Source organism: Triticum urartu, chromosome 5A (assembly GCF_056163025.1).
Source record: "Triticum urartu cultivar PI428250 chromosome 5A, HENAU_Tu73, whole genome shotgun sequence".
Classification (NCBI taxonomy): Eukaryota; Viridiplantae; Streptophyta; class Magnoliopsida; order Poales; family Poaceae; genus Triticum; species Triticum urartu.
In genome coordinates, this window is record NC_141877.1 from 285,559,865 (window position 1) to 285,582,725 (window position 22,861).

At 45.6% G+C, this 22,861-nt stretch overlaps 4 protein-coding genes across 4 annotated transcripts; 1 reads left to right on the forward strand and 3 right to left on the reverse strand.

The window, feature by feature from the left end:
• Window positions 1-7,417: 7,417 nt before the first annotated feature.
• Window positions 7,418-8,920, reverse strand: LOC125555830 (sialyltransferase-like protein 2). Its single transcript, XM_048718663.2, has one exon. The coding sequence runs from the start codon at window positions 8,797-8,799 to the stop codon at window positions 7,621-7,623; it is 1,179 nt and encodes a 392-aa protein (XP_048574620.2). The 5' UTR covers window positions 8,800-8,920; the 3' UTR covers window positions 7,418-7,620.
• A 5,312-nt stretch (window positions 8,921-14,232) lies between these two features.
• On the forward strand, window positions 14,233-17,611 carry LOC147971082 (serine/threonine-protein phosphatase 7 long form homolog). The gene is made up of 8 exons (XM_087522734.1): window positions 14,233-14,328; window positions 14,965-15,052; window positions 15,131-15,733; window positions 15,808-16,089; window positions 16,167-16,372; window positions 16,456-16,768; window positions 16,857-16,955; window positions 17,039-17,611. The coding sequence occupies exons 2-8, from the start codon at window positions 14,966-14,968 to the stop codon at window positions 17,558-17,560; spliced, it is 2,112 nt and encodes a 703-aa protein (XP_087378860.1). The 5' UTR covers window positions 14,233-14,328; window position 14,965; the 3' UTR covers window positions 17,561-17,611.
• A 2,210-nt stretch (window positions 17,612-19,821) lies between these two features.
• Window positions 19,822-20,461, reverse strand: LOC147971083 (uncharacterized). The gene is made up of 2 exons (XM_087522735.1): window positions 20,207-20,461; window positions 19,822-20,130 (listed from the first exon to the last, which is right to left on the reverse strand). The coding sequence occupies exons 1-2, from the start codon at window positions 20,459-20,461 to the stop codon at window positions 19,822-19,824; spliced, it is 564 nt and encodes a 187-aa protein (XP_087378861.1).
• Window positions 20,462-21,426: 965 nt separating this feature from the next.
• LOC147971084 (uncharacterized) lies at window positions 21,427-22,434 on the reverse strand. Its single transcript, XM_087523813.1, has one exon. It carries the CDS (start codon window positions 22,432-22,434, stop codon window positions 21,427-21,429), a length of 1,008 nt encoding a protein of 335 aa, XP_087379939.1.
• Window positions 22,435-22,861: the final 427 nt, after the last annotated feature.

Here is a 22,861-nt window from a genome sequence, read left to right on the forward strand (position 1 = left end):
CTTATGTGAAAAAGCTTCAACCTGATAGCTCGAACCCAAATCGGAGAAATAGGTCTTCATAGGATACCCAAAGGAGAATGTTGGGTACACCTTCTATCATAGATCCGAAGGCAAGACATTCGTTGCTAAGAATGGATCATTTCTAGAGAAGGAGTTTCTCTCGAAAGAAGTGACTGGGAGGAAAGTAGAACTTGATGAGGTAACTGTACCTGCTCCCTTATTGTTAAGTAGTTCATCACAGAAATCAGTTCCTGTGACTACTACACCAATCAGTGAGGAAGCTAGTGATGATGATCATATAACTTCATATCAAGTTACTACTGAACCTCGTAGGCCAACCAGAGTAAGATCCGCACCAGAGTGGTACGGCAATCCAGTTCTGGAGGTCATGTTACTTGACCATGGCGAACCTACGAACTATGAGGAAGCGATGATGAGCCCAGATTCTGGGAAATGGCTTGAGGCCATGAAATCTGAGATGGGATCCATGTATGAGAACAAAATGTGGACTTTGGTTGACTTGCCTGATGATCGGCAAGCCATCGAGAATAAATGGATCTTCAAGAAAAAGACTAACGCTGACGGTAATGTTACTGTCTACAAGGCTCGACTTGTTGCGAAAGGTTTTCGACAAGTTCAAGGAGTTGACTACGATGAGACCTTCTCACCCATAGCAATGCTTAAGTACGTCTAAATCATGTTAGCAATTGCTGCATTTTATGATTATGAAATTTGGCAAATGGATGTAAAGACTGCATTCCTGAATGGATTTCTGGAAGAAGAGTTGTATATGATCCAACCCGAAGATTTTATCAATCCAAAGGATGCTAACAAAGTGTGCAAGCTCTAGCGATCCATTTATGGACTGGTGCAAGCATCTCGGCGTTGGAATAAACGTTTTGATAGTGTGATCAAAGCATATGGTTTTATGCAGACTTTTGGAGAAGATTTTATTTACAAGAAAGTGAGTGGGAGCTCTGTAGCATTTCTAATATTATATGTGAATGGCATATTGTTGATTGGAAATGATATAGAATTTCTGGATAGCATAAAAAGATACTTGAATAAGAGTTTTTCAATGAAAGACCTCGGTGAAGCTGCTTATATATTGGGCATCAAGATCTATAGAGATAGATCAAGACGCTTAATTGGACTTTCACAAAGCACATACCTTGATAAAGTTTTAAAGAAGTTCAAACTGGATCAAGCAAAGAAAGGGTTCTTGCCTGTGTTACAAGGTGTGAAGTTGAGTCAGACTCAATGGCCGACCACTGCAGAAGATAGAGAGAAAATGAAAGTCATTCCCTATGCTTCAGCCATAGGTTCTATCATGTATGCAATGTTTTGTACCAGACCTGATGTGTGCCTTGCTATTAGTTCAGTAGGGAGGTACCCAAGTAATCCAGGAGTGGATCACTGGATAGCGGTCAAGAACATCCTAAATAGTTGAAAAGGACTAAGGATATGTTTCTCGTTTATGGAGGTGACAAAGAGCTCGTCGTAAACGGTTAGTCGATGCAAGCTTTGACACTGATCCGGATGACTCTAAGTCACAAACCGGATACATATTTATATTGAACGGTGGGGCTGTAAGTTGGTGCAGTTCTAAGCAAAGCGTCGTGGCGGGATCTACGTGTGAAGTTGAGTACATAGCTACTTCGGAAGCAGCAAACGAAGGAGTCTGGATGAAGGAGTTCATATCTGATCTAGGTGTCATACCTAGTGCATCGGGTCAAATGAAAATCTTTTGTGACAATACTGGTGCAATTGCCTTGGCAAAGGAATGCAGATTTCACAAGAGAACCAAGCACATCAACAGACGCTTCAATTCCATCCGTGATCAAGTCAAGGAGGGAGACATAGAGATTTTCAAGATACATGCGGATCTGAATGTTGCAGACCCGTTCACTAAGCCTCTCTCACGAGAAAAACATGATCAGCACCAAGACTCCATGGGTGTTAGAATCATTACTGTGTAATCTAGATTATTTACTCTAGTGCAAGTGGGAGACTGAAGGAAATATGCCCTAGAGGCAATTATAAAGTTGTTATTTATATTTCCTTATATCATGATAAATGTTTATTATTCATGCTAGAATTGTATTAACCGGAAGCTTAGTACATGTGTGAATACATAGACAAACAGAGTGTCACTAGTATGCCTCTACTTGACTAGCTCGTTAAGCAAAGATGGTTAAGTTTTCTAACCATGGACAAATAGTTGTTATTTGATGAACGGGATCACATCATTAGAGAATGATGTGATTGACTTGACCCATCCATTATCTTAGCATGATGATCGTTTAGTTTGTTGCTATTGCTTTATTCATAACTTATACATGTTCCTATGACTATGAGATTATGCAACTCCCGAATACCGGAGGAACACTTAGTGTGCTATCAAACGTCACAACATAACTGGGTGACTATAAAGATGCTCTACAGGTGTCTCCGATGGTGTTTGTTGAGTTGGCATAGATCGAGATTGGGATTTGTCACTCCGTGTATCGGAGAGGTATCTCTGGGCCCTCTCGGTAATGCACATCACTATAACCTTGCAAGCAATGTGACTAATGAGTTAGTTGTGGAATGTTGCATTACAGAACGAGTAAATAGACTTGCCGGTAATGAGATCGAACTAGGTATTGAGATACCGACAATCGAATCTCGGGAAAGTAACATACTGATGACAAAGGGAACAACGTACGTTGTTATGCGGTTTGACCGATAAAGATCTTCATAGAATATGTAGGAACCAATATGAGCATCCAGGTTACGCTATTGGTTCTTGACCGGAGAAGAGTCTCGGTCATGTCTACATAGTTCTTTAACCCGTAGGATCCGCACGCTTAAACGTTCGGTGACGATCGGTATTATGAGCTTATGTATTTTGATGTACCGAAGGTAGTTCGGAGTCCAGGATGCAATCACAGACATGACGAGGAGTCTCGAAATGGTCGAGACATAAATATTGATATATTGGATGGCTATGTTCGGACACTGGAAGTGTTCCAGGAGGTTTCGGATAAAACCGGAGTGCCGGAGGGTTACCGGAACCCCCCCGGAAGTTATTGGGCCCTCAGTGGGCTTTAGGGGAGAGAGAGGGCAGCAGCCAGGAGGTGGCGCCTCCCCCCTCAAGGGAGTCTGAATTGGACTAGTGGAGGGGGGAGCGGCCCCTCTTTCCCTCTCCCTCCCCCTCTCATTCCTTCCCCCTCCTAGTAGGACCAGGAAAGGAGGAATCCTCCTCCTAGTAGGAGGAGGATTCCTCCCCCTTGGTGCGCCCTCTAGGGCCGGCCTCCTCCTCCCCTCCTTTATATACGGGGGAGGGGGCAACCCATAAACACACAAGTTGATTATTTTAGCCGTGTGCGGTGCCCCCTCCACAGATTTCCACCTCGGTCATATCCTTGTAGAGCTTAGGCGAAGCCCTGCGACGGTAACTTCATCATCACTGTCATCACACCGTCGTGCTGACGAAACTCTCCCTCGACCTCAGCTGGATCTAGAGTTTGTGGGACGTCACCGAGCTGAACGTGTGCAGATCGCGGAGGTGCCGTATCTTCGGTGTTAGGATCGGTCGGATCGTGAAGACGTACGATTACATCAACCGCGTTGTCATAACGCTTCCGCTTACGGTCTATGAGGGTACGTGGACAATACTCTCCCCTCTCATTGCTATGCATCACCTAGATGGATCTTGCGTGTGCGGAGGAATTTTTTTTGAAATTACTACGTTCCCCAACATTACTTGCCCGAGATTTGATTGTCGGTATCATCATACCTAGTTCAATCTCGTTACCGGCAAGTCTTTTTACTCATTCTGTAATGCATCATCCCGTAACTAACTCATTAGTCACATTGCTTGCAAGGCTTATAGTGATGTGCATTACTGAGAGGGCCCAGAGATACCTCTCCGAAACACGGAATGACAAATCCTAATCTCGATCTATGCCAACTCAATAAACACCATCGGAGACACCTGTAGAGCATCTTTATAATCACCCAGTTATGTTGTGACGTTTGATAGCACACTAAGTGTTCCTTCGGTATTCGGGAGTTGCATAATCTCATAGTCATAGGAACATGTATAAGTCATGAAGAAAGCAATAGCAATAAACTAAACGATCATAGTGCTAAGCTAACGGATGGGTCTTGTCCATCACATCATTCTCTAATGATGTGATCCCGTTCATCAAATGACAACACATGTCTATGGCTAGGAAACCTAACCATATTTGATTAACGAGCTAGTCTAGTAGAGGCATACTAGGGACACTCTGTTTGTCTATGTATTCACACATGTACTAAGTTTGCGGTTAATAAAATTCTAGCATGAATAATAAACATTTATCATGATATAAGGAAATATAAATAACAACTTTATTATTGCCTCTAGGGCATATTCCCTTCAAATACTCTTCTGATTATGAACTTGAATATGCTTTGTGAGTAGTTACATTTGTTCCTGAGGACATGGGATTAGTCTTGTTATAAGTAATCATGTGAATTTGGTATTCGTTTGATATTTTGATTAGATGTATGTTGTCTTTCCTCTAGTGGTGTTATGTGAACGTCGACTACATGGCACTTCACCATGATTTTGGACTAGGGGAAGGCATCGGGAATTAGTAAGTAGATGATGGGTTGCTAGAGTGATAGAATATTAAACCCTAGTATATGCGTTGCTTCGTAAGGGGCTAATTTGGATCCATATGTTTTATGCTATGGTTAGATTTATCTTAATTCTTCTTCCATAGTTGCGGATGCTTGCAAGATGGGTTAATCATAAGTGGGAGGCTTGTCCAAGCAAGGGCATCACCCAAGCACCGGTCCACCCACATATCAAATTATCAAAGTAACGAACGCGAATTATATGAGCATGATGAAAACTAGCTTGACAACAATTCCCATGTGTCCTTAGGAGCGCTTTGCTTTATATAAGAGTTCTTTCAGGCTTGTCCTTTGCTACAAAAAGGATTGGGCCACCTTATTTACTTTTGTTACTTGTTACGAATTATCTCATAATACAACTATCTGTCACCGATAATTTCAGTGCTTGCAGAGAATATCTTGCTGAAAACCGCTTGTCATTTCCTTCTGCTCCTCATTGGGTTCGACACTCTTACTTATCAAAAGGACTATGATAGATCGCCTATACTTGTGGGTCATCAATTCTCGCGTACATCTTGATATGCTATCTGAATACAAACTTTCGTGGAAAACCGACAACTTTTGTGTCATATGCAAAAAAAGACAAAATTTAGTGTTAAGAAAGACTTTTCTTTTTTGCGGGAATAACTTTCGATCTATTCATCAACTGTCAAGGTAGTACAAAGAACACCCAAAGTAAAAAATGCATCTAGGTCCGTAGACCACCTAGTGACGACTACTTGCACTGGAGCGAGCCGAAGGCGCGCCAGCGTCTTCGCCCCTCCCTCATTGAAGCCGGGCAAACTTTGTTGTAGTAGACAGTCGGTAAGTCATCGTGCTAAGGCCTCATAGGACCAGTGCACCAGAACAGCATCCACCGCCAATGAAGAGAAGCATAGATCAGAAGGATGCAATATGTAGACACACGAACACAGACGAACGAAGACAAGATTCACATGGATCCACCGAAGACAAACGCCGACCGAATCCCGTGAGATCCGCCGGAGACAAACCTCCACACGCCCTCCAATGATACTAAAAACACCATCAGAATAGGGACAAGGCGGGGAGAACCTTATTCCATTAGCAGAGAGTCGCCACTGCCTCGCCTCTCTGAGATGGACACAAACCCTAACAAAACTCAAAAGAGTATGAAAAAACGAAGCCCTCCCGCCGGCAAAGGCCAGGATCCACCATGTCTCCATGGCCGTAAGACCATAGAAGACGAGGTAGACCGGCGGCGGCACCGGCGGGAGGCACAAGAAACCTTAGCCAAGGGGTCCTCTTTTCTTCAAGTCATAAGAAAGGCTTTTCATGAGACATTTTTTTGTCTTTTTACACAAGGCATATATAATGTCAGGTTTTCATGAAACTTGACGTGCACACATACCATGTTGAGATGTGCGCGTCAAATTTGTGTTCGGAATTTTTTTTACATTTTAAAATATATTTTTCGATGGCAGGAGCATATGCTCCCATGTGTCAAAGTGAATTTCCATAACAAAACGACACACCCTGGCTAGGATTTGGAAACATTCTCACACGGAAAACTTGAGGAGATTAGGATTCATAGGATGGAGGAAAAATATCAAGGAAGATGATACGAGTATTATGGTCTAAAATTTTACATAATGGCATCTATAGGGGACGCGGAGTTTTGGCTCTAGGGAGCGGTTGCTCATTGGTGAATGGTTATTAAAAACTAATAGGAAATAAATTTTTAAAAATCAGTTTTTTTTTGTAAATGTTCGTGTTAGTGTACCAGTGTGCTTGCCAAATTTCATGGAAAACGGGATAGCAGTACTTCGTCGATGAAAAAACAAAATTAAGTGTACCAACATTTGTCGTTCGACTTGTTTTTTTTTATGTTGCACACATCCACATGCTTAAGCTTTCCCCCTAAAATTTTGCAGGTAGCATTTGGGTGTGACAATGAACACATCTATTTTTATAAATAAACAAATTGACCTTGGCAAAATACATTTTTGACGCGGAGGAGCATATATTCCCTAGAGCCAAAAGCAATATCTGCATCTATAGGTGTGATGCAAATTCGAGTGGCATTTTTTCAAAGAGAAAAGTTGTAGTAGCATTTCTCTAAGTTGGAGGCGGCATAATTGTAATGTCATGTCATTTATCTAATTAACCGATGAGAAAGACTACTCCAGAAAAGTGACGAATGTAAAGAGCACAAACAGCTAGTACTTTGATAAACAACAACCTCAAAGCAGCATAGCTCATACAACAGAGATAACATCTGCCCTGGGATCCAAATGAAGCGAGTCATGGATGCCGAATAAGAGCGCAGCAGTAATACAGTACTTCAATTTTTGTTCCTGCCAAAATGGAAGTTATACAGAAAACTCTAATTCTAACTGATGCTAATTGTGTTCATAAAAAGAAAAGAGTAAGGCAATCTGTCAGACAAAAAAAATACATAATGACTGAAGCAATCTACTACAAGAATTTGCACCACATTGGACTTACCAGATATTTTGCTGGCCAATCTTGTAATGAGAAATCAACATTTTGTGTTTATAGCTGAAAAAATATAGCTGCAACAGAAACGAAACAAAGTAGGCTACTCACTCTCCTCACTTAATGAAATCAGCACTGTATTTTGTTCCAAACAAAACATGGTAGGCTACCAAACTGAATAGTCTACGTTACTTTCCTGTTTAAAGCAGAGTGTAAACAACTTCGGTTATTGTCAGCTAGTGCTAACCATTTTGACAACTGACAGGTGCAGCAACAGTCCAAAACATAATAGTACAAACAAGAACTTGCGGATTCCATCATAACCATCTGGTCGTCAAACTGGCCTACATTTCTGCTTACAAATTTCAGTGAGACTTTCATTTCCATTGCCCCTAATTTACAATTCTCTGTCGGCTAAATTGACATTTTGTGAATCAAGTGTAGTAGTATCAATTTTACAACAACACAGTAATACACACAGTTAAGGCAGCCTCACCAGTACAACCTGACCGGCGGCACCGTGAAGCCTTGGGCCTCGTCAAGGAACGGCACCATCTCCGGCCGCGCCTGGAGGTCGCCGTAGAAATCGTACTCCGCCTGGTAGTCGTGCAGGTCCAGCTCCTTCTTCTGGTTCGTGTGATAATGGTGCTTGGCCCCTGCCGGCTTGCCGAACCCGAATAGGCTCAGTTCCTCGCATACCCCCAGCGCCATCACCACCGCCTGCATACCTGACGAATAGTGGAAGTACCTCTCGTCGTGCTTCCGGGTCCAGTTGCTCGCCGGAGCACCCGTGTCCGACACGAATCGCCGGATCGAGTAGTACTTGGCAATGCGCGCCGAGAGCGTGTCCAGGCGCGCGTCGGTGACGAGGAGCGGGAATGGGGAGGCGTGGGTGGCGGTTGCGTTGCAGATGAGGGCGTCCAGGAGGTGCGCGGGCTGGCAGATGTACATGGCCATGGGCACGGTGGGGCCATACGGGTGGCACCCGCAGCCTGCGGCGGTGGCGGCACTGCGGGACGCGCAGAGGTGGAGGATGTTGGAGTTGACGAAGGAGAGCGAGGTTTTGGCGCCGACGTCGGCGACGAAGCCGGCCACGCGTGCGTTGTTGAGGCGGATGACGAGCTCGTGCGCGTCGATCTGCGGTCCGCGGCCGGAGCCGAGGAGCCCGCCACTATTCCCTACGACCGCGCAGGTCGGGAAGCGCCGCCCGAGGACGCCGGCGAGCTCGCTCATGACGCTGGCCACATTACCGGTTCCGCCCCGGCGGCGGCGGTGGTGGGCGAGGAGGAAGGAGTGGAGAGACGTGCGGAAGGACGCGAGCAGGGATTCGTCGGAGGGGAGTGCCTCGGCGGGGATGCGGAGGCGGGACACGGTCCTCGGCCTCGGCGGGCCGCGGGCGGAGCGGACGTACGGGAGGCGGAGGTAGAGGAGGCGCTGGCGGTTGCCAAGGCTGGGGAACGTGGATATCGAGCCATTCACGAGCAGTGCAGCCGCGTCGGCGAGGACTTGCTCGGATCCCACGCCTTCCACCGCGGCGAGGCGACGAAGGAGCGGGTCCCCGGCGGCGGGACGAAGCGGCAGCTGTAGGGGGGTGAGGTGGCGGCGGAGGGAGAGGGAGAGGAGGGAAAGCAAGGCGAGTACAAGGACCGGCGGGAGGTGGCGGGGCTTCATCTCCGGCGGTGCGGGCGGCAAGATCCCGCGGCCATTAGTAGGTGCCGCGTGACTCGAAGGGTGGGGGGTGAGTCGCCGACGTGAAAGAGTGTCAGTGGGGTGGGGGAGAAGTCAGAGCAGCTGGGGCCGAGTGGTGCGAGGCAGCTCCGGTAGTTCGAACGAGGTGACCGAACTGTGGGGTCGGATCGCGTTGGGGCATACGTGTCAGTGGTGGGTTGGTTGGATAGTTTGTTAGCTCTGTGGGCAGTTCGGGTGCGCTGCACTCAAACGTCCCAAAAGTAGACTAGGTGCGAGTCGTGTGTTAGCGGACAAAATTACCGTTCTGACCTAAAAGGCTAACAAAATCCTTATTTAATCTCGTTTCAAAAAAAAATCCTAAAATCTTAAAAATGCACATGCACTATTTGGTCGAGCGTCGAATCCATCGGCCCGCAAGCGCAGGTGTTATCTGGTCGGAGGCTCAGAGCCCACGCACTATCCTCCCTTCACTACTTTCTCTCCGAGAAAAAAGCCTTTCCTTATCCTCTTTTCCTTGTCTAGATCAGATCCGGTGAGGCAGCGGCTAGGGAGGTCGAGGCGAGGCGGCGGACCGAACGAGCCTGGAGAGCAGATCAGCCGGCAAGCCGGACCAGCAGTGCCGCCGTCTCCTCCTTGCTCTTTCTATGAGCAGGAGCAGGGGTCGCCCAGCCGCCGCAGCCCCGACGGGAAAGGGCCGCCGCGGTCCTCCTTTCGGCTACGCGCTTGGCCGCCGCACTTCTCCAGCCACCTCCCAGCGCCAAGTACACCCCGGCCGCCTCCTCCACTTGCCTACTCCTGGCGACGCGCGACGCGCCTAGCACGCGCCCGGCCGTTCCCCTCCTGCTACCTCCTCCTAGCGACGCATGCCGCGGTCAGGGGGCCTGTTTCCCTAGGTCCCCAACGCCGACGGTCGATTACAGTGCCATCTAGGTGTTGTTGCTGCATACTTGGATGGGAGATTGAACATATGTGCCAACTTTCTTCTGTCGGCAGAGGTATGTGCAGCTCCGAAGAAATATGAGTTGTAGTATATGACTGTTCCGATAAAAATGTTTCCTCCCAGCAATGAATGTGCTGATATTTTTGGATTACTATCTTCTGAACTTGTAGTTTGTGACACACATTGACCGTTCAAAGAAGAAGTAGAAGTTTGGTTTTGGGATCACTGTAGGAGAGTAGATATGCTCATAGCAATTACCATGAGAGGACTACAGATGTCTTCTCAGTTTGTTATAAGTGCAGGTTTACCACATGGTCTAGGTTCAGTGTTCTGGACTACAGATGACTCCTCAAGCGTTCAGCCTCTTTGGGTGTACTTGTGGTTGTCTCATTTTCAGCTACTTTAGATAACATGGGCTTTTGGGCGTCCATGATTTACAGGCTGAAACGTTGTTGTGGTAAAAATATGCATTGGCAGTCGAGCTTGCCGGTCGGGCGTCACGCCTCCAAGCTCCTACACGAAGGACGACCTAGGCCCCAGATTTGGTGTTTCGTGTCTGCAGCTGCAGTTTCCAGTGAGGTTCCGGTCGCCATGGCTGTGGTGGGTAGGTGGGGCATAGGGATGGATTTCTTACTTCAGTCCCAATGTGTGTTGCGTTGGGACTACACGACGAGATACTAGGTGGTGGTGCACCCACTCCCCTATGTATTTACTTGAAAGATCTGGGTAGCTGCACGGAGAGCATTATGTAGTTGGCTAGTTAGATTATGTAGTTGCACAAAAATGGCAGGGAAGTTGACTACATTGCATAAAAGCTTGTTCATGCACTCTGGGGTGTTTTTGCACACACACACATATATGCTCAGTTGGCCTGCAAATGTAATTTAGTTGCACACACATTTGTTGTTTAGTTGGTAGGATTAGTTGCACACACATATGCTCAGTTGGCCTGCAATGTAATCTAGTTGTACACACATTGATATTTAGTTGACAGGACTAGTTGCACACACATATGCTCAGTTGGCCTGCAATGTAGTCTAGTTGCACACACAATAATGTTTAGTCGCACACACACAATATGCTCGGCGGGCTGCTCAGTTGGCCTGCAATAGTGTAGGAGTTTGCAGATTTGTTTCCTTTTTTAGCCATTTTTGTGCAACCGGGCAGCCCCCTTTGTGCAACTTGTTAGATAGAACTTACCAACCTTATGTTAAAAATAACCAACTTAATTTTTCTTCCGATGGAGTATTGTGTTTTTGGTGGCACTTATTTTTTGTTCAACTAGGCAGCAAATCATGTGCAACTTTTCTTTTAATTCAAACTAGCCAACTTCATATATAAAAGTAGCCAACCCACCACATTTTCTCTCCCCTGTGCAACTTCTGTTAATTTGATTAATACATTGTTCGCATTTTTTTATTGCAGAGACCAAAATGGCTGGAGAAGGAGATGTGCCTGACAATGAAACAGAGGTTCCCATTTTTTTTCTTTTTGCCCTATTACCACTTTAATTTTTTGGGTTTTATCCTCTGACCATTTTTATTATGCCCTTTTCTTTTACCCTCTTAACATCCCAATGTTTTTGTTCATTGTAGGGTTCTGCAAATCCGATCTCACGGCGGCACTCAAAAAGGGCTGCTAAGCGACAGCCGCATGGCGATGATAAGGACGGGGATGGAGAGGATGACGATGTGAGTGGAGAACAACAGTCCTTTGGAATTTATTTTCCTTCATTTTTCTTTTGTTCTTTAGGTTTTTTATATGGCACACATACATGTTTAATTTTTTCTCAACCCCTTATGCTTGTTAATTTTTTCCTTACACAACTTTAGGGTGGCGAAAGATTCCTCTTAGTAAAACTGTAGAGAAGAAAGGTGCGCATGAAGGCAGTATCCAAAGGGGTAGATGCCACATCTTCTGCAGCAGCCGCTGAGGTAACATAAAATTCCATCAGGAATATTTTTTACTCCACATACAGGCAGCCAAGTGTATTAATTTTCATACATAGTTGCAGAAGGACTAATTAAGCATTGGCATGCTCAACTTTCTCAGTTGCTCACCATTGCCATCTTCAAGTTTTTTAGAATTGTCCCAAGAGTATGTAACGACTTGGCATCCTCAGGCTTTCTAGTTGCACAATAGTATCTAATTAGTTGGCAACCTCAGTAATTCTAGTTGGACAACATTATACAACTAGTTGACATCCTTGGCTTCTCTAGTTGCACAAGACTCAGATTAGTCTCATCTTAAAAAAGTTGAGGATTGCCCAACAGTATCTAATGACTTGGCACCCTCAGGCTTTCTAGTTGCATAAGAGTATCTATTTAGTTGGCACCCTCTGCAATTCTAGTTGGACAACATTATCCAAGTAGTTGACATCCTCAGCCTCTCTAGTTGCACAAGAATATCTCATTAGTTGGCATCATCAGCATATCTAGTCACACAAGAATATCTCATTAGTTGTCATCACCAGCATTTCTAGTTGGAGAACAAACAGGATATCAAGTTGCCATCCTCAACTTTTTAATCTAGTTTTCCAGAGAACAAATATTTGTATGTAATGATAACTAATCACCTCTGCCTTTTTTTGCAAACCCCAAGATATTTTCAACGGAATGAGAGAAATGAAGCAGATAATGTTGACATCCTCAGCCATTCTAGTTGCACAACAGTATATAATTTAGTCTCATCTCCAAAAAATTTGAGGGTTGCCCAAGAGTATCTTTGGCACCCTCAGACTTTATACTTGCACAGTAGTATCCAATTAATTGGCATCCTCGACAATTCTAGTTGCACAATACTTTTCTAACTAGTTGACATACTCAAGACTTTTTCTAGTTGCACAAGCGTATGTATTTAGTTGGCATCCTTAGCATTTCTAGTTGCACAGTAAACAAAATACTGTGTTGGCATCCTCAACTTTTTTAATCCAGATTTCTAAAGAACAACAAAAAAATTATGCAGTGTTAACTAATCACCTTTTTTCACCTTCATGATATTGTGCAGGGGGGTGAGGGTAATGAAGAAGATAATGCAGAACGACAGTCACAAGCTGGTAGGATAAGGGCATCTCCTGGGAGGTTGGTGAAGTTGAACAATAAGTTGAGCCCATTACAAAAGTCCCCCCCCCTCTGCCACAAGCTGTTTGGAGGCCTGGATTCATGTTTTAGTAGCACACATTTACAACAAAAGTTGGCTTTAGATTCATGTTTAGTTGCACAAATATGTTTTTTTTGCACAGACTGCACACATCCATGTCTGTGTGTGTTGATTGCACACATTTACAACAAAAGCTGGCTTTTGGATCCATGGTTAGTTTGCACATCTCTTTTCTAGTCTTGGCTGTTTGGTTGCACACATAGAAGGAAAAGTTGGTTTTGGATCCATGTTTTAGTTGGCACAAATATAGCCTTCTATTTGCACACATGGCATAAAAAGGTTTCTTTTGGAATCCATGTTTTTTTAGTTGCGCAAATATGTGCTTCTTTCTGCACAAACAGTACATCCAGTCCATATTTTCTAGTATTTGGTTGTTTGGTTGCACACATTGCATAAAAAGTTGGCATTGTTGGAACTGTGATTAGTTGCACAAACAGGAACATCCAGTCCATGTTTCTAGTTTGGGCTATCTGCAAAACTACTCCCTTGTGTCTATTTGCACACATCTAGGCAAAAGTTGGTTTCACTACAGGGGCCGCAAAACAGTAGCCATGGTGTTAATTTTTCTAAATACTAGTGGTGTCTTGTACCAAATTAGTTGTCTTGTATTTGTCTAAATAAAAATGCACCTAACACTAAAATGTGTCTAAATACATCAGTATTTTAGACAAATAATTACATGATGGCAGCAAATAGCATGTGGAGCTGCAGCGAAGGTCAAAACCAACACACGCATGCAAAAAGGAATCAAAAGCTATGGCAGCAAGGGGACCACACCCGTGTGTCAGGTCGGACATGGAAGAAAGGGCATGGAAAACCAAGGACCAATACGCACCGCACCACAAATCGTGATTAGGAAATCTGACTGCCCAGCATTCCCCACCACAAACAGGGTCTAGTGGCTGGCGGCCGCTCGCGAGCGCTATCGAGCCAACGAAATTTGCAGTCGGAAGGAGGCCTTCATTTCTGGGAACGGGGGACAAGAATTTTCCTTTTCTAGCCGGCCGCTCGCTACCGCTAGCGAGCCAACAGCCGCCAGCCAGACACATCCAAAAAATATATATTGATTTTGACCTCTTTAGGTGACGCCAACATCCCTGGCGTCTGGGTTGCGAACCAGACGCCAGGAACCCTGGCATATGGCCCCTGGCCCGCACTGCCCGCTGCCCGTTGACCTGCTGACGTGGCAAAGGGGCCAGACGCCAGGGACCCTGGCGTCTGGCCCTGATAAGTGGATAATCCCCGCGGGCCGAGCCCAACCACCCATCTCTTTTCCTCTCCTAGCGGCGCACGAATAGACGAACAGAGGGCTTCTCTCCTTCGCCCCTCTTCTCCCTCACACCAAATCCCCCCTTGATCTACTCCATCCTTCATCCAAATTTGTGGATCTGAGGCCCCCAAGCATCCTTGAGGTATTCTCCCCCATTCCCTCCAATTTATTTGGGTTGAGTCCTCTTCTTTTTGATGCATTATTCAACACTAGGTGATGTTAGATGAGTAGATGGTTTCTTTGTTTTAGGAAATTGTTTGTAGTTGATAGATGATTTGGTAGGCAGTAAATGATGTGTAGTTGAACATGTAGGCAAAATCAATTCCGTTTTGTGCATATGTTGCCCATAGGACAAATTTTTTTGAACTAAGAGGGGTGATGGATACATGATTTTTGTATGTAAAATAGACTTGTTTGATAATTTGGTTTGATAGATGATGTGTGTATGTGGTATAACAATACAGTTGAATTTAAATATGATGTCTCTATGTGTAGATAATCCTATTGTTGGCATACTTTATTTGCAAAACACATGGTGAAATTTGGTACTCTAGATGATATTTATTTGCATATGTGACACCATATTATTTGACAAATTTATTTGCTTGAGATGATGTTGGTATGTTTGAGAAGAATTATGTGTGCATATGAAGAAGAAAAAAAATGATGTGGTTATGTTTGAGAAGAATGGTGTGTTCATATGGCATAACTTGGAGAAGAAAATTGTATTGTTTGATATTGTTCATGTATTCATAGATGTTTGTGATTTGTTTTGTAGGATGGCGGATGGTGATGGATCTTGGTATGACGGATTAATCGATGAGTGGGATAAGGAGCATCGTGCTCGTGCCATTGAGAACGGACATGTAAGAAGCAAGACTTATCAATTTTCGTTGTTTCTCATTTGTGTTCTTGTATTGATTAAAACATCACTTTATTTGCAGCTTGTAGTTGCTATGCGCATGAGGGGACATTCGGCTGATGACTTTACTTACGACCCGCGGTACGAGCTTTATATTCGGAGATTGGGTCTTCTCCCATCCGTGTTGCAGTTTAAGCGACGCGCTCCGCCGGTGAACCACGCGGCGCTGACCGCACTTGTGGATCGTTGGAGGCCGGAGACTCACTCGTTCCACCTTCCATTTGGGGAGATGACGATGACCCTTGAGGACATGGCTATGATAAGCGGCCTTCCTATCAACGGACAAGCTGTTACCGGTCGTGTCAGTGCCGTTAATTGGCGAGAACGGACTGGCATTTTAATTGGTGTTCAGCCCGATGCCCCTGAGGAAGGCAAGGCCGATACCGCGAGAGTGAGGCATTCTTGGCTAAAAGCGGTTAGAGGAAACATCAATCCGTGTCCTCAGGGTGCTAATGACGTGGTTGTGCAGCAGTACGCGCGGTCCTATCTTTGGTATGTGCTAACCAAGGTAGTCTTCTCAGATGCAACCGGGAACTCGGCCCTCTGGATGTTCCTGGAGCTACTCAATAACTGGGATACCCAGTATAGCTGGGGTTCGGCCGCACTAGCATATTTGTATCGTCAGGTAAGAGATATTTGCAACCATTTAACTTGCATTTGTCATGCTCCTCCATATCTAACATGTTTGTTTGATTGCAGCTTGACTTGGCGTGTCGCAGGAAGGGAGATACATCCTCATTGGCTGGGTTTGTTTGGAGCCTATCCGTGTGGATGTGGGAGCGGATCCCGGTTGGACGGCCCGATATCAAGGACCCCAATATGGCAAACCCACGGGGTAATCCAGATGGGTTGCATGATGATGATCCATATCGGTGCCCTACGCTTGCTTACTATTGGGAACAAGTGACAGTGTACACAGGAAGCTCGCATGTGCGATACAAGTGCTATATGAACGAGCTGGACACCTTGACTGCTGAGCAGGTATAGAGAAGTTCGATGAGACCAAATTTAGTCAAGAATGAAACTTGTATCTAACAATGTATCTCTTTGTTTTGCAGGTACATTGGTTGCCTTATATGGAAGATCGTGACTATGATCTTAATGAGATGTGCACGCGTGATAGCCATCTTTGGCGGGCAAGGTGCCCAATGATATGCTTCTTCGCAATTGAATGGCACTTTGTCGACCGTGTGGCGAGACAATTTGGAAGAACACAAGGTATTCCAATTGAGGAGAGCAACGAGGAAATGCTATCTCTGCATCGGTGAGCAAGCATGCCTTGAGTATGTAGTAGAGCATTGAATAAGTCTATGATTGCTAATGCTTTGTCCCGTGCATCATTTGTAGGTTCGATCGAAGGAACAATCAGGATATATCGGATTGGGCAAACAAACACCGTGCGTGGATAGAAATTTGGAATCAAAGAGACACGTTAGTGCAATCAGAGAATAGACCTCACAATCAGTCAGCATATCAGAAGTATCAAGTGTGGTATGCGGATCGTTACCGGTTAAAGCTAAAGCCTGGTTGGACTCACGAGGAGTGGTCGGAGTTGGTGTCTGAAGACCCGGAGACTGCAGAAGGTTATCATACCTTCAACACGGCTGTGAGAGACACCAAAGGGGCTCACGTTGACTATGCACCGATGCATGACGAAATGGTAGTCTGTTTGACCTATTCTAACAAACTTGCATGCATCATGTTGTCTTCTTTCAAATACATAAGTTTGGTGTGTTCATGAATTGCAGGGCAGATCGTTGCTTCTGTGCGTCAACGATGCCAATGTTGCACTGAGTCATCCACCTGGTGGTGTATTATCTGAGAGGACTCTTAGGAGCATGATGGAGGTGTGACCAATATATTATAAAAGTTTCTTTTCGCGGATTATTTATTTGTATCTCATATCATAGCATATTTTGTGTTGTTGCAGAAGTTCAAGAAGCGGTTCCATAAGATGGCAGCAATGCTTTCTTGCCATGGTGCTCAGTCCAGTGACGTGTATGCACTTGGTACCCGCGCCAGAGCTAATAGACGGTGTTATATCCAGAACGACAAGGACATGGAGGAGGAGGTCCATGAAGAGGAGCCATCACATCAAGAGGAGCCAACACAAGATGAGGAGCATGAGTATGATGCAACACATCAAGAGGATCATGAGTATGATGTTGATGCTCCACAACCATCACATGTTACACAACTGACACAAGGCAATGCTCGCTCTAGGAAAGGCAAAGCCATAGCTAAGACACCGGGCAAGAAAGGTAGAAAGAAGACATGGAACACACAATTCCATAGTCCGGAGTATCCTCATCAGCTTATCCCAACAGGAATGCAAAGATATAAGGCCAACATTGAGGCGGAGGAGGAGGCATACAACGAAGAGGAGGAGGAGGCTAGCGAAGAGGAGGAGCCTACACTTGCAGCACTTGTGAAGAGAGGAAGGAGGAAGTGAGCTTCTTGTTTGGAAGTGTATGAACTAGGTGGCGTTTGTACGCATGAACTTGGTGTTGTGGTAAAAACTTTTAAGGTTGTCTTGAATTTGGTGTCTTATGTATGCACTTGGTGTCTTATGTATGCATGAATTTGTCGTGATGAAAAATCTGTGAACTTGTTGTCGTTTGTATGCAAGAATTTGTCATGGTGAAAGTTCTGTGAAATGTGCTATCTTCTGTGTTTTATGAACCTGTCATATTATTATATATGTGCTATCTTCTTGTGTGAAATAAGTACAAAATAATGTACAGGGTCCCAGACGCCAGGATCCCTGGTGTCTGGTATGAAGTCAGGGGACCAGACGCCACGATCCCTGGCGTCTGGTGGTCGACTGGAGGCATGGGACAGTAGAAACAGGGCAGCCAGACGCCAAGGTCCATGGCGTCTGGCCCTGGTGTACTAGTTTTTTTTCTATCAAACACCTGTAGTATCGAATGACAATCATTAGTGTTCACATAGATATTTTGTTCTATCAAACACCTATAGTATGACATAATAGCAAATGACAAACATCAGTGTTCACATAATAGCAAATGAAAAACATTAGTGTTCACATAATAGCAAATGACAAACATAGTTATCACATAATCTCAAATTACACAAATAGTCTCGAATGAGAAGTTCATCACATACAAAGTCTCGAATGACATAAGTAGTTCATAACCACGATGGTCCACGATAATTGAAACGACATGAACATCACATATAACTTGGTTTCCTGTAGCAATGCAAGTCAACAACCCTTTTCCATCCCCATTCTTGCAGCATTTCTTGAATCTTGTCATCATCAGTTATGTCAACCAATTTTCTTTGGCCGGGGCCATCTGACTGCTTACTGCTGACATAGTACACAAAATCCTCTTCCTTCAACCCTTGCTTCAACATGAATTTAGTCTTCAACCAATCTAAAGTGAGGTCCACTTCACTAACTTGCACAACACATGGAGACAAGCCTAGGACATGAACAACAGGGCTAAGCACCCACTGAGTACCCTTAGCCATCTACAACACACAAACCTATGATACATTAAACCACGAGGAGAACAAACTAGGGTTTACACAAAACTATGATGCATTAAACCAACCAAAAGATGGGGGTGGAGTTGATTTACCTTCTAGTTTCGAAATACTGAAGATCCAACGGTGAAACCAGACCGATTCGTGAGAGATTTGAGGGGGGGTTAGGGTACTGGATGAGAGTGATTGGATGAGAGGGCTAGAGGTGAGAGTGAGTGGAGATGAAAGGAATGAGAGGGGTAGAGGTGGAGATGAATGGATGAGAGGGCTAGAGGTGGGCCCAAAGAATCTTATCCACTCGAAACTTGCTCTCTGGATAGGGAGCCAGACGCCAGGGACTTTGGCGTCTGGGTCTGGACACCCAGACGCCAGGGTTCCTGGCGTCTGGCTCTCTGGATCGGGCATCAGACAGATTAGACAAGTGTCTGGTCTCCTGCGCGACCAAAATGAGCCAGACGCCAGGGACCTTGGCGTCTGGTCTGGATATGGACCCAGACGCCAGGGTGCCTGGCGTCTGGCTCTCTAGATCGGGCGATAGATCAGACAAGTGGCTGGTCTCCTACGCGACCAAAACAAGCCAGACGCCAGGGACCTTGGCGTCTGGTCTGGATATGGACCCAGACGCCAGGGTTCCTGGCGTCTGGCTCTCTGGATGATCAGACAGGTGTCTGGTCTCCTGCGCGACCAAAACGAGCCAGACGCCAGGCACCCTGGCGTCTGGTCTGGACCCAGACACCAGGAACCTTGGCGTCTGGTCCTTGGCGTCTGGCTTTCTGGATGATCAGACAGCTGTCTGGTCTCCTGCGTGACCAAAACGAGCCAGACGCCAGGGACCTTGGCGTCTGGTCTTGTCTGGTCTGGATATGGAGCCAGACGCCAGAGTTCCTGGCGTCTGGCTCTCTGGATAGGCAAAATGCTCTCTGGTCATGTTCTTGTCGCTTTTCGGATGGGCAAAATGCTCTCTGGATAGTTTGCACATAATTTCAAATAGGTTGCACACATTTTTAAACATTGGAAATCAAACAAAAATATGAAAAAAGCATAGTTTGCACATAATTTTAAATAGGTCTCGAATAACAAGTTCACACATGATGTCTCAAATGACATAAGTAGTTCATGACCACACACGGTCTCGAATGACAAGTTCATACATTAAACAAAGTCTCGATATTCCATCATCGATGCCGGTGCCTTTCCATTTGTCTATTGAGTAGTACGGGGCCACTTTCCCTTCTTGTCACGTGCCTCGTCCTCCTCTCGTGCATCGCGAGCCCTTGCAAGTTTTCTTGCCCTCTCTTCTTGACGAGCCTCCTTCTCTTTGCGTGCCCTCTCTTGATCACGCTTCTTGCGCTCGTTCTTCTCCTTCTCACGACGCTCATGCTCCAATCCCCGTGCAAAGGACTCCTCGAACAGGCGCTGCCTCCGTAAGTAATCTCGATGTTGATCCTCTTGGACATCTTTTGGTACCTCGTGATCTATCCAAGTGAAGTACTTGCAAAGTGGAGGAGGCGACTACATAAAAGTCATGTTTTTGTTAGTAATATGAGTTCAAACTTGATGAGGTTTTTTGTATGTACACCCAACATACCGGTGGTATGTCATATGCGTTAGTTGGCCTTCGACGATCATGTGCATAGTTGGGACACACGAAAAACCTTCTACCTTCTGTCCATGACTTCTTGCGGTCCGTGGACACCTTCAGCTTGCAAACATCACCACACCAACATGGTGGTGTGGGCACATCCTTCTCCTTCTCCTTGTCCAGCGTGGCCTCCATCCACGTCTTCGGCATGTCCTCTTGGTCCGCGCACGCCGGCCTCGTCCTGGAACCGGATGAAGCCATGCCTACAAAAAGAACAATTGTTAGCACAAGACACAAAGAGATACAAAATACAGTAGATCAATAAATGCTAGGAATTTTAAGAACAAATAATATACCATTATTATTAGGTCAACCATCTGGATTAAGCAAATAACCGAAGGCCGATCCATTATCAACCATTCCTCTCCGACCACCACCACCTCTAGCACTTGTGCTTCCTCTCCGACCACCACCACCTCTAGCATTTGTGCTTCCTCTCCGACCACCACCACCTCTAGCACTTGTGCTTCCCCTTCGACCACCACCACCTCTAGCACTTGTGCTTGCTCGACCACCACCTCTAGCACTTGTGCTTGCTCAACCACCACCTCTAGCACTTGTGCCTGCTTGACCACCACCTCTAGCACTTGTGCTTCCTCGACCACCACCACCGTCACCTGTTCCACCTCATTCACCATCGGTGCCACCTCCACGACTTGTTTTTCTTTTTTTGGTTTTCCTATTCTTGCATGTCCGCTCATTGTGTCCCCCTTCACCACACACCCCACAGTTGATAGTGTCAGGAGCCTCCATGTAATGACCGCTACCAAATTGTTTCATGCCAGTGTATCCGGCCAGGTCATCCATATCACCCCTGAACCTCTTAGTTCTCCTTCTACCCTTGGTCTCCACCTTCAGAAGAGGGTCTGGCCTAATATGAGGGCCATGGTACTCAGGCCACTGTGATTGGTCCAAGAAAGGGTGAAATCTTGGTGCCCATGTCAACCTAGTAGCTACCACATGGAACTCTTGCATCCGCACGGTTTTTCCATCACAAACATGTATGTTTCTCGCCTTCACCGCCGTTATCAAATGCGAGCATGGCCAATGATACTTACTAGGCCTCTCGCACTGGCGCCATCGAGTCTTCAGACGCACCTCAAATGCAGCACCACCATATTGTCTACCGTCTCGTGTTGTGCCACCTGGCTCATCAATTTGATAGATCATTTCAGTTCTGTCGAATATGATAACTTGTTGCCGTGAAGACTTGCTTGCTTGTAACTGCAACCATTCATCAACCTTTTCCGGATAATCCTTTTTTCACCTATCCATTTTGCAGTCTCTTCAGAATGCCTCTGAAAGTACTCATTAAGCTTGAAGAATGTGTACTCCACTATTGCAGTCACCGGCAATGCACGAGCACCCTTCAGCACATTGTTGAAACATTCTACCAGATTGCTCGTCATGTCGCCATATCGCCTGCCACCATCGTCATGAGCGCGTGCCCACTTGTGCTTCTCGCTTAAATTCCTAGTTAAGAACTCTTTTCCCCCTTCGTTCACCGCTGCAAAGAGTTTGTTGTACCGAGCATCGAAACCTTGGGTGGTGAAGGCCACACATACATGGGTAAGGTCTTTGCTGAGCTCCTTGCTCTTACATGCCTGGTAAAAGTTGGCCACGAAATGCCTCATGCACCATCTGTGGTGAAGCTTTGGAAATCCTGGAATAACAATGTCCATTGCCTTGAGTATGCCATGATGCCTGTCCGATATGATGCATACCTCCCTAGCCCCAATCACGTTGTGCCTAACATGACCCATGAACCACTCCCAGTTGTCTTGGTGCTCGGAAGGCACCAAAGCAAATGCACACGGCAACACGTTGTCGTTTGATGAGTGCGCCATTGCTACCATTAGTGTGCCCTTGTATCTACCGGTCAAGAACGTGCCATCTATAGACAAGACCGGATGACAATACTGAAACGCCTCCACGCATTGTCCATAACTCCAAAAGGCACGGTGGAACACTCCCTCGTGATCCTCGACCACATGAAACATGCCCGGGTTCCTATGTGCAATCGCGGCCAACAACCTTGGGAGCTGGTTGTATGCTTCTTCATAATCACTATACAACATCCTAATAGCATTTGCCTTTTCCTTCCATGCCTTCCCATACTTGACTTCATAACCAAATTGTTTTTTCACCGTCCGCATGAGAAACCTCACTTTCATTGTGGGATCAAAGCCTATGTCTTTCATCCATTTGTATCCGACATACTCAGATGTGAGTTGACGGTGTGTCTTTCTAAGTCGTTTCGATGGAGGTTTGCATCTGAGTGGAAACACAACTTTTTAACACCCATTCTTCGGTTTCTTTAAGCTTTCTTGCATGAACCTTCCATGGGCATCCTTCTTGCTCACACACCACGGTGTAACGCAACTTCATGTAGGAGTGCTCAACATAAATTGGCCTATGGTTTCGAATGGCATAGTCAGCCAACCAAAACTTCAGCATAGGCAAGCTTAGAAACTTCACTCCTTTCTTCAAATAAGCATTCTTGTCCTCATTCTCCACCCTTGGTTCTCCTGGATCTGGGCATGGTGTTGGCTCAATCGCCATCATTCTCATTCCACCGTCAACAATAGCTTTATGGGCAAG

Bases quoted from the DNA above. Each gene is read 5' to 3' on its own strand.
- LOC125555830 (XM_048718663.2), bottom strand. From the start codon at position 8,799: ATGAAGCCCCGCCACCTCCCGCCGGTCCTTGTACTCGCCTTGCTTTCC.
- LOC147971082 (XM_087522734.1), top strand. From the start codon at position 14,966: ATGGCGGATGGTGATGGATCTTGGTATGACGGATTAATCGATGAGTGG. The intron at 16,373-16,455 runs GTGAGCAAGCAT...CATCATTTGTAG, and splicing joins GAAATGCTATCTCTGCATCG to GTTCGATCGAAGGAACAATC. The intron at 16,769-16,856 runs GTAGTCTGTTTG...CATGAATTGCAG, and splicing joins CACCGATGCATGACGAAATG to GGCAGATCGTTGCTTCTGTG.
- LOC147971083 (XM_087522735.1), bottom strand. From the start codon at position 20,461: ATGGCTTCATCCGGTTCCAGGACGAGGCCGGCGTGCGCGGACCAAGAG. The intron at 20,131-20,206 runs GTATGTTGGGTG...ACTTTTATGTAG, and splicing joins ACGCATATGACATACCACCG to TCGCCTCCTCCACTTTGCAA.
- LOC147971084 (XM_087523813.1), bottom strand. From the start codon at position 22,434: ATGAAAGTGAGGTTTCTCATGCGGACGGTGAAAAAACAATTTGGTTAT.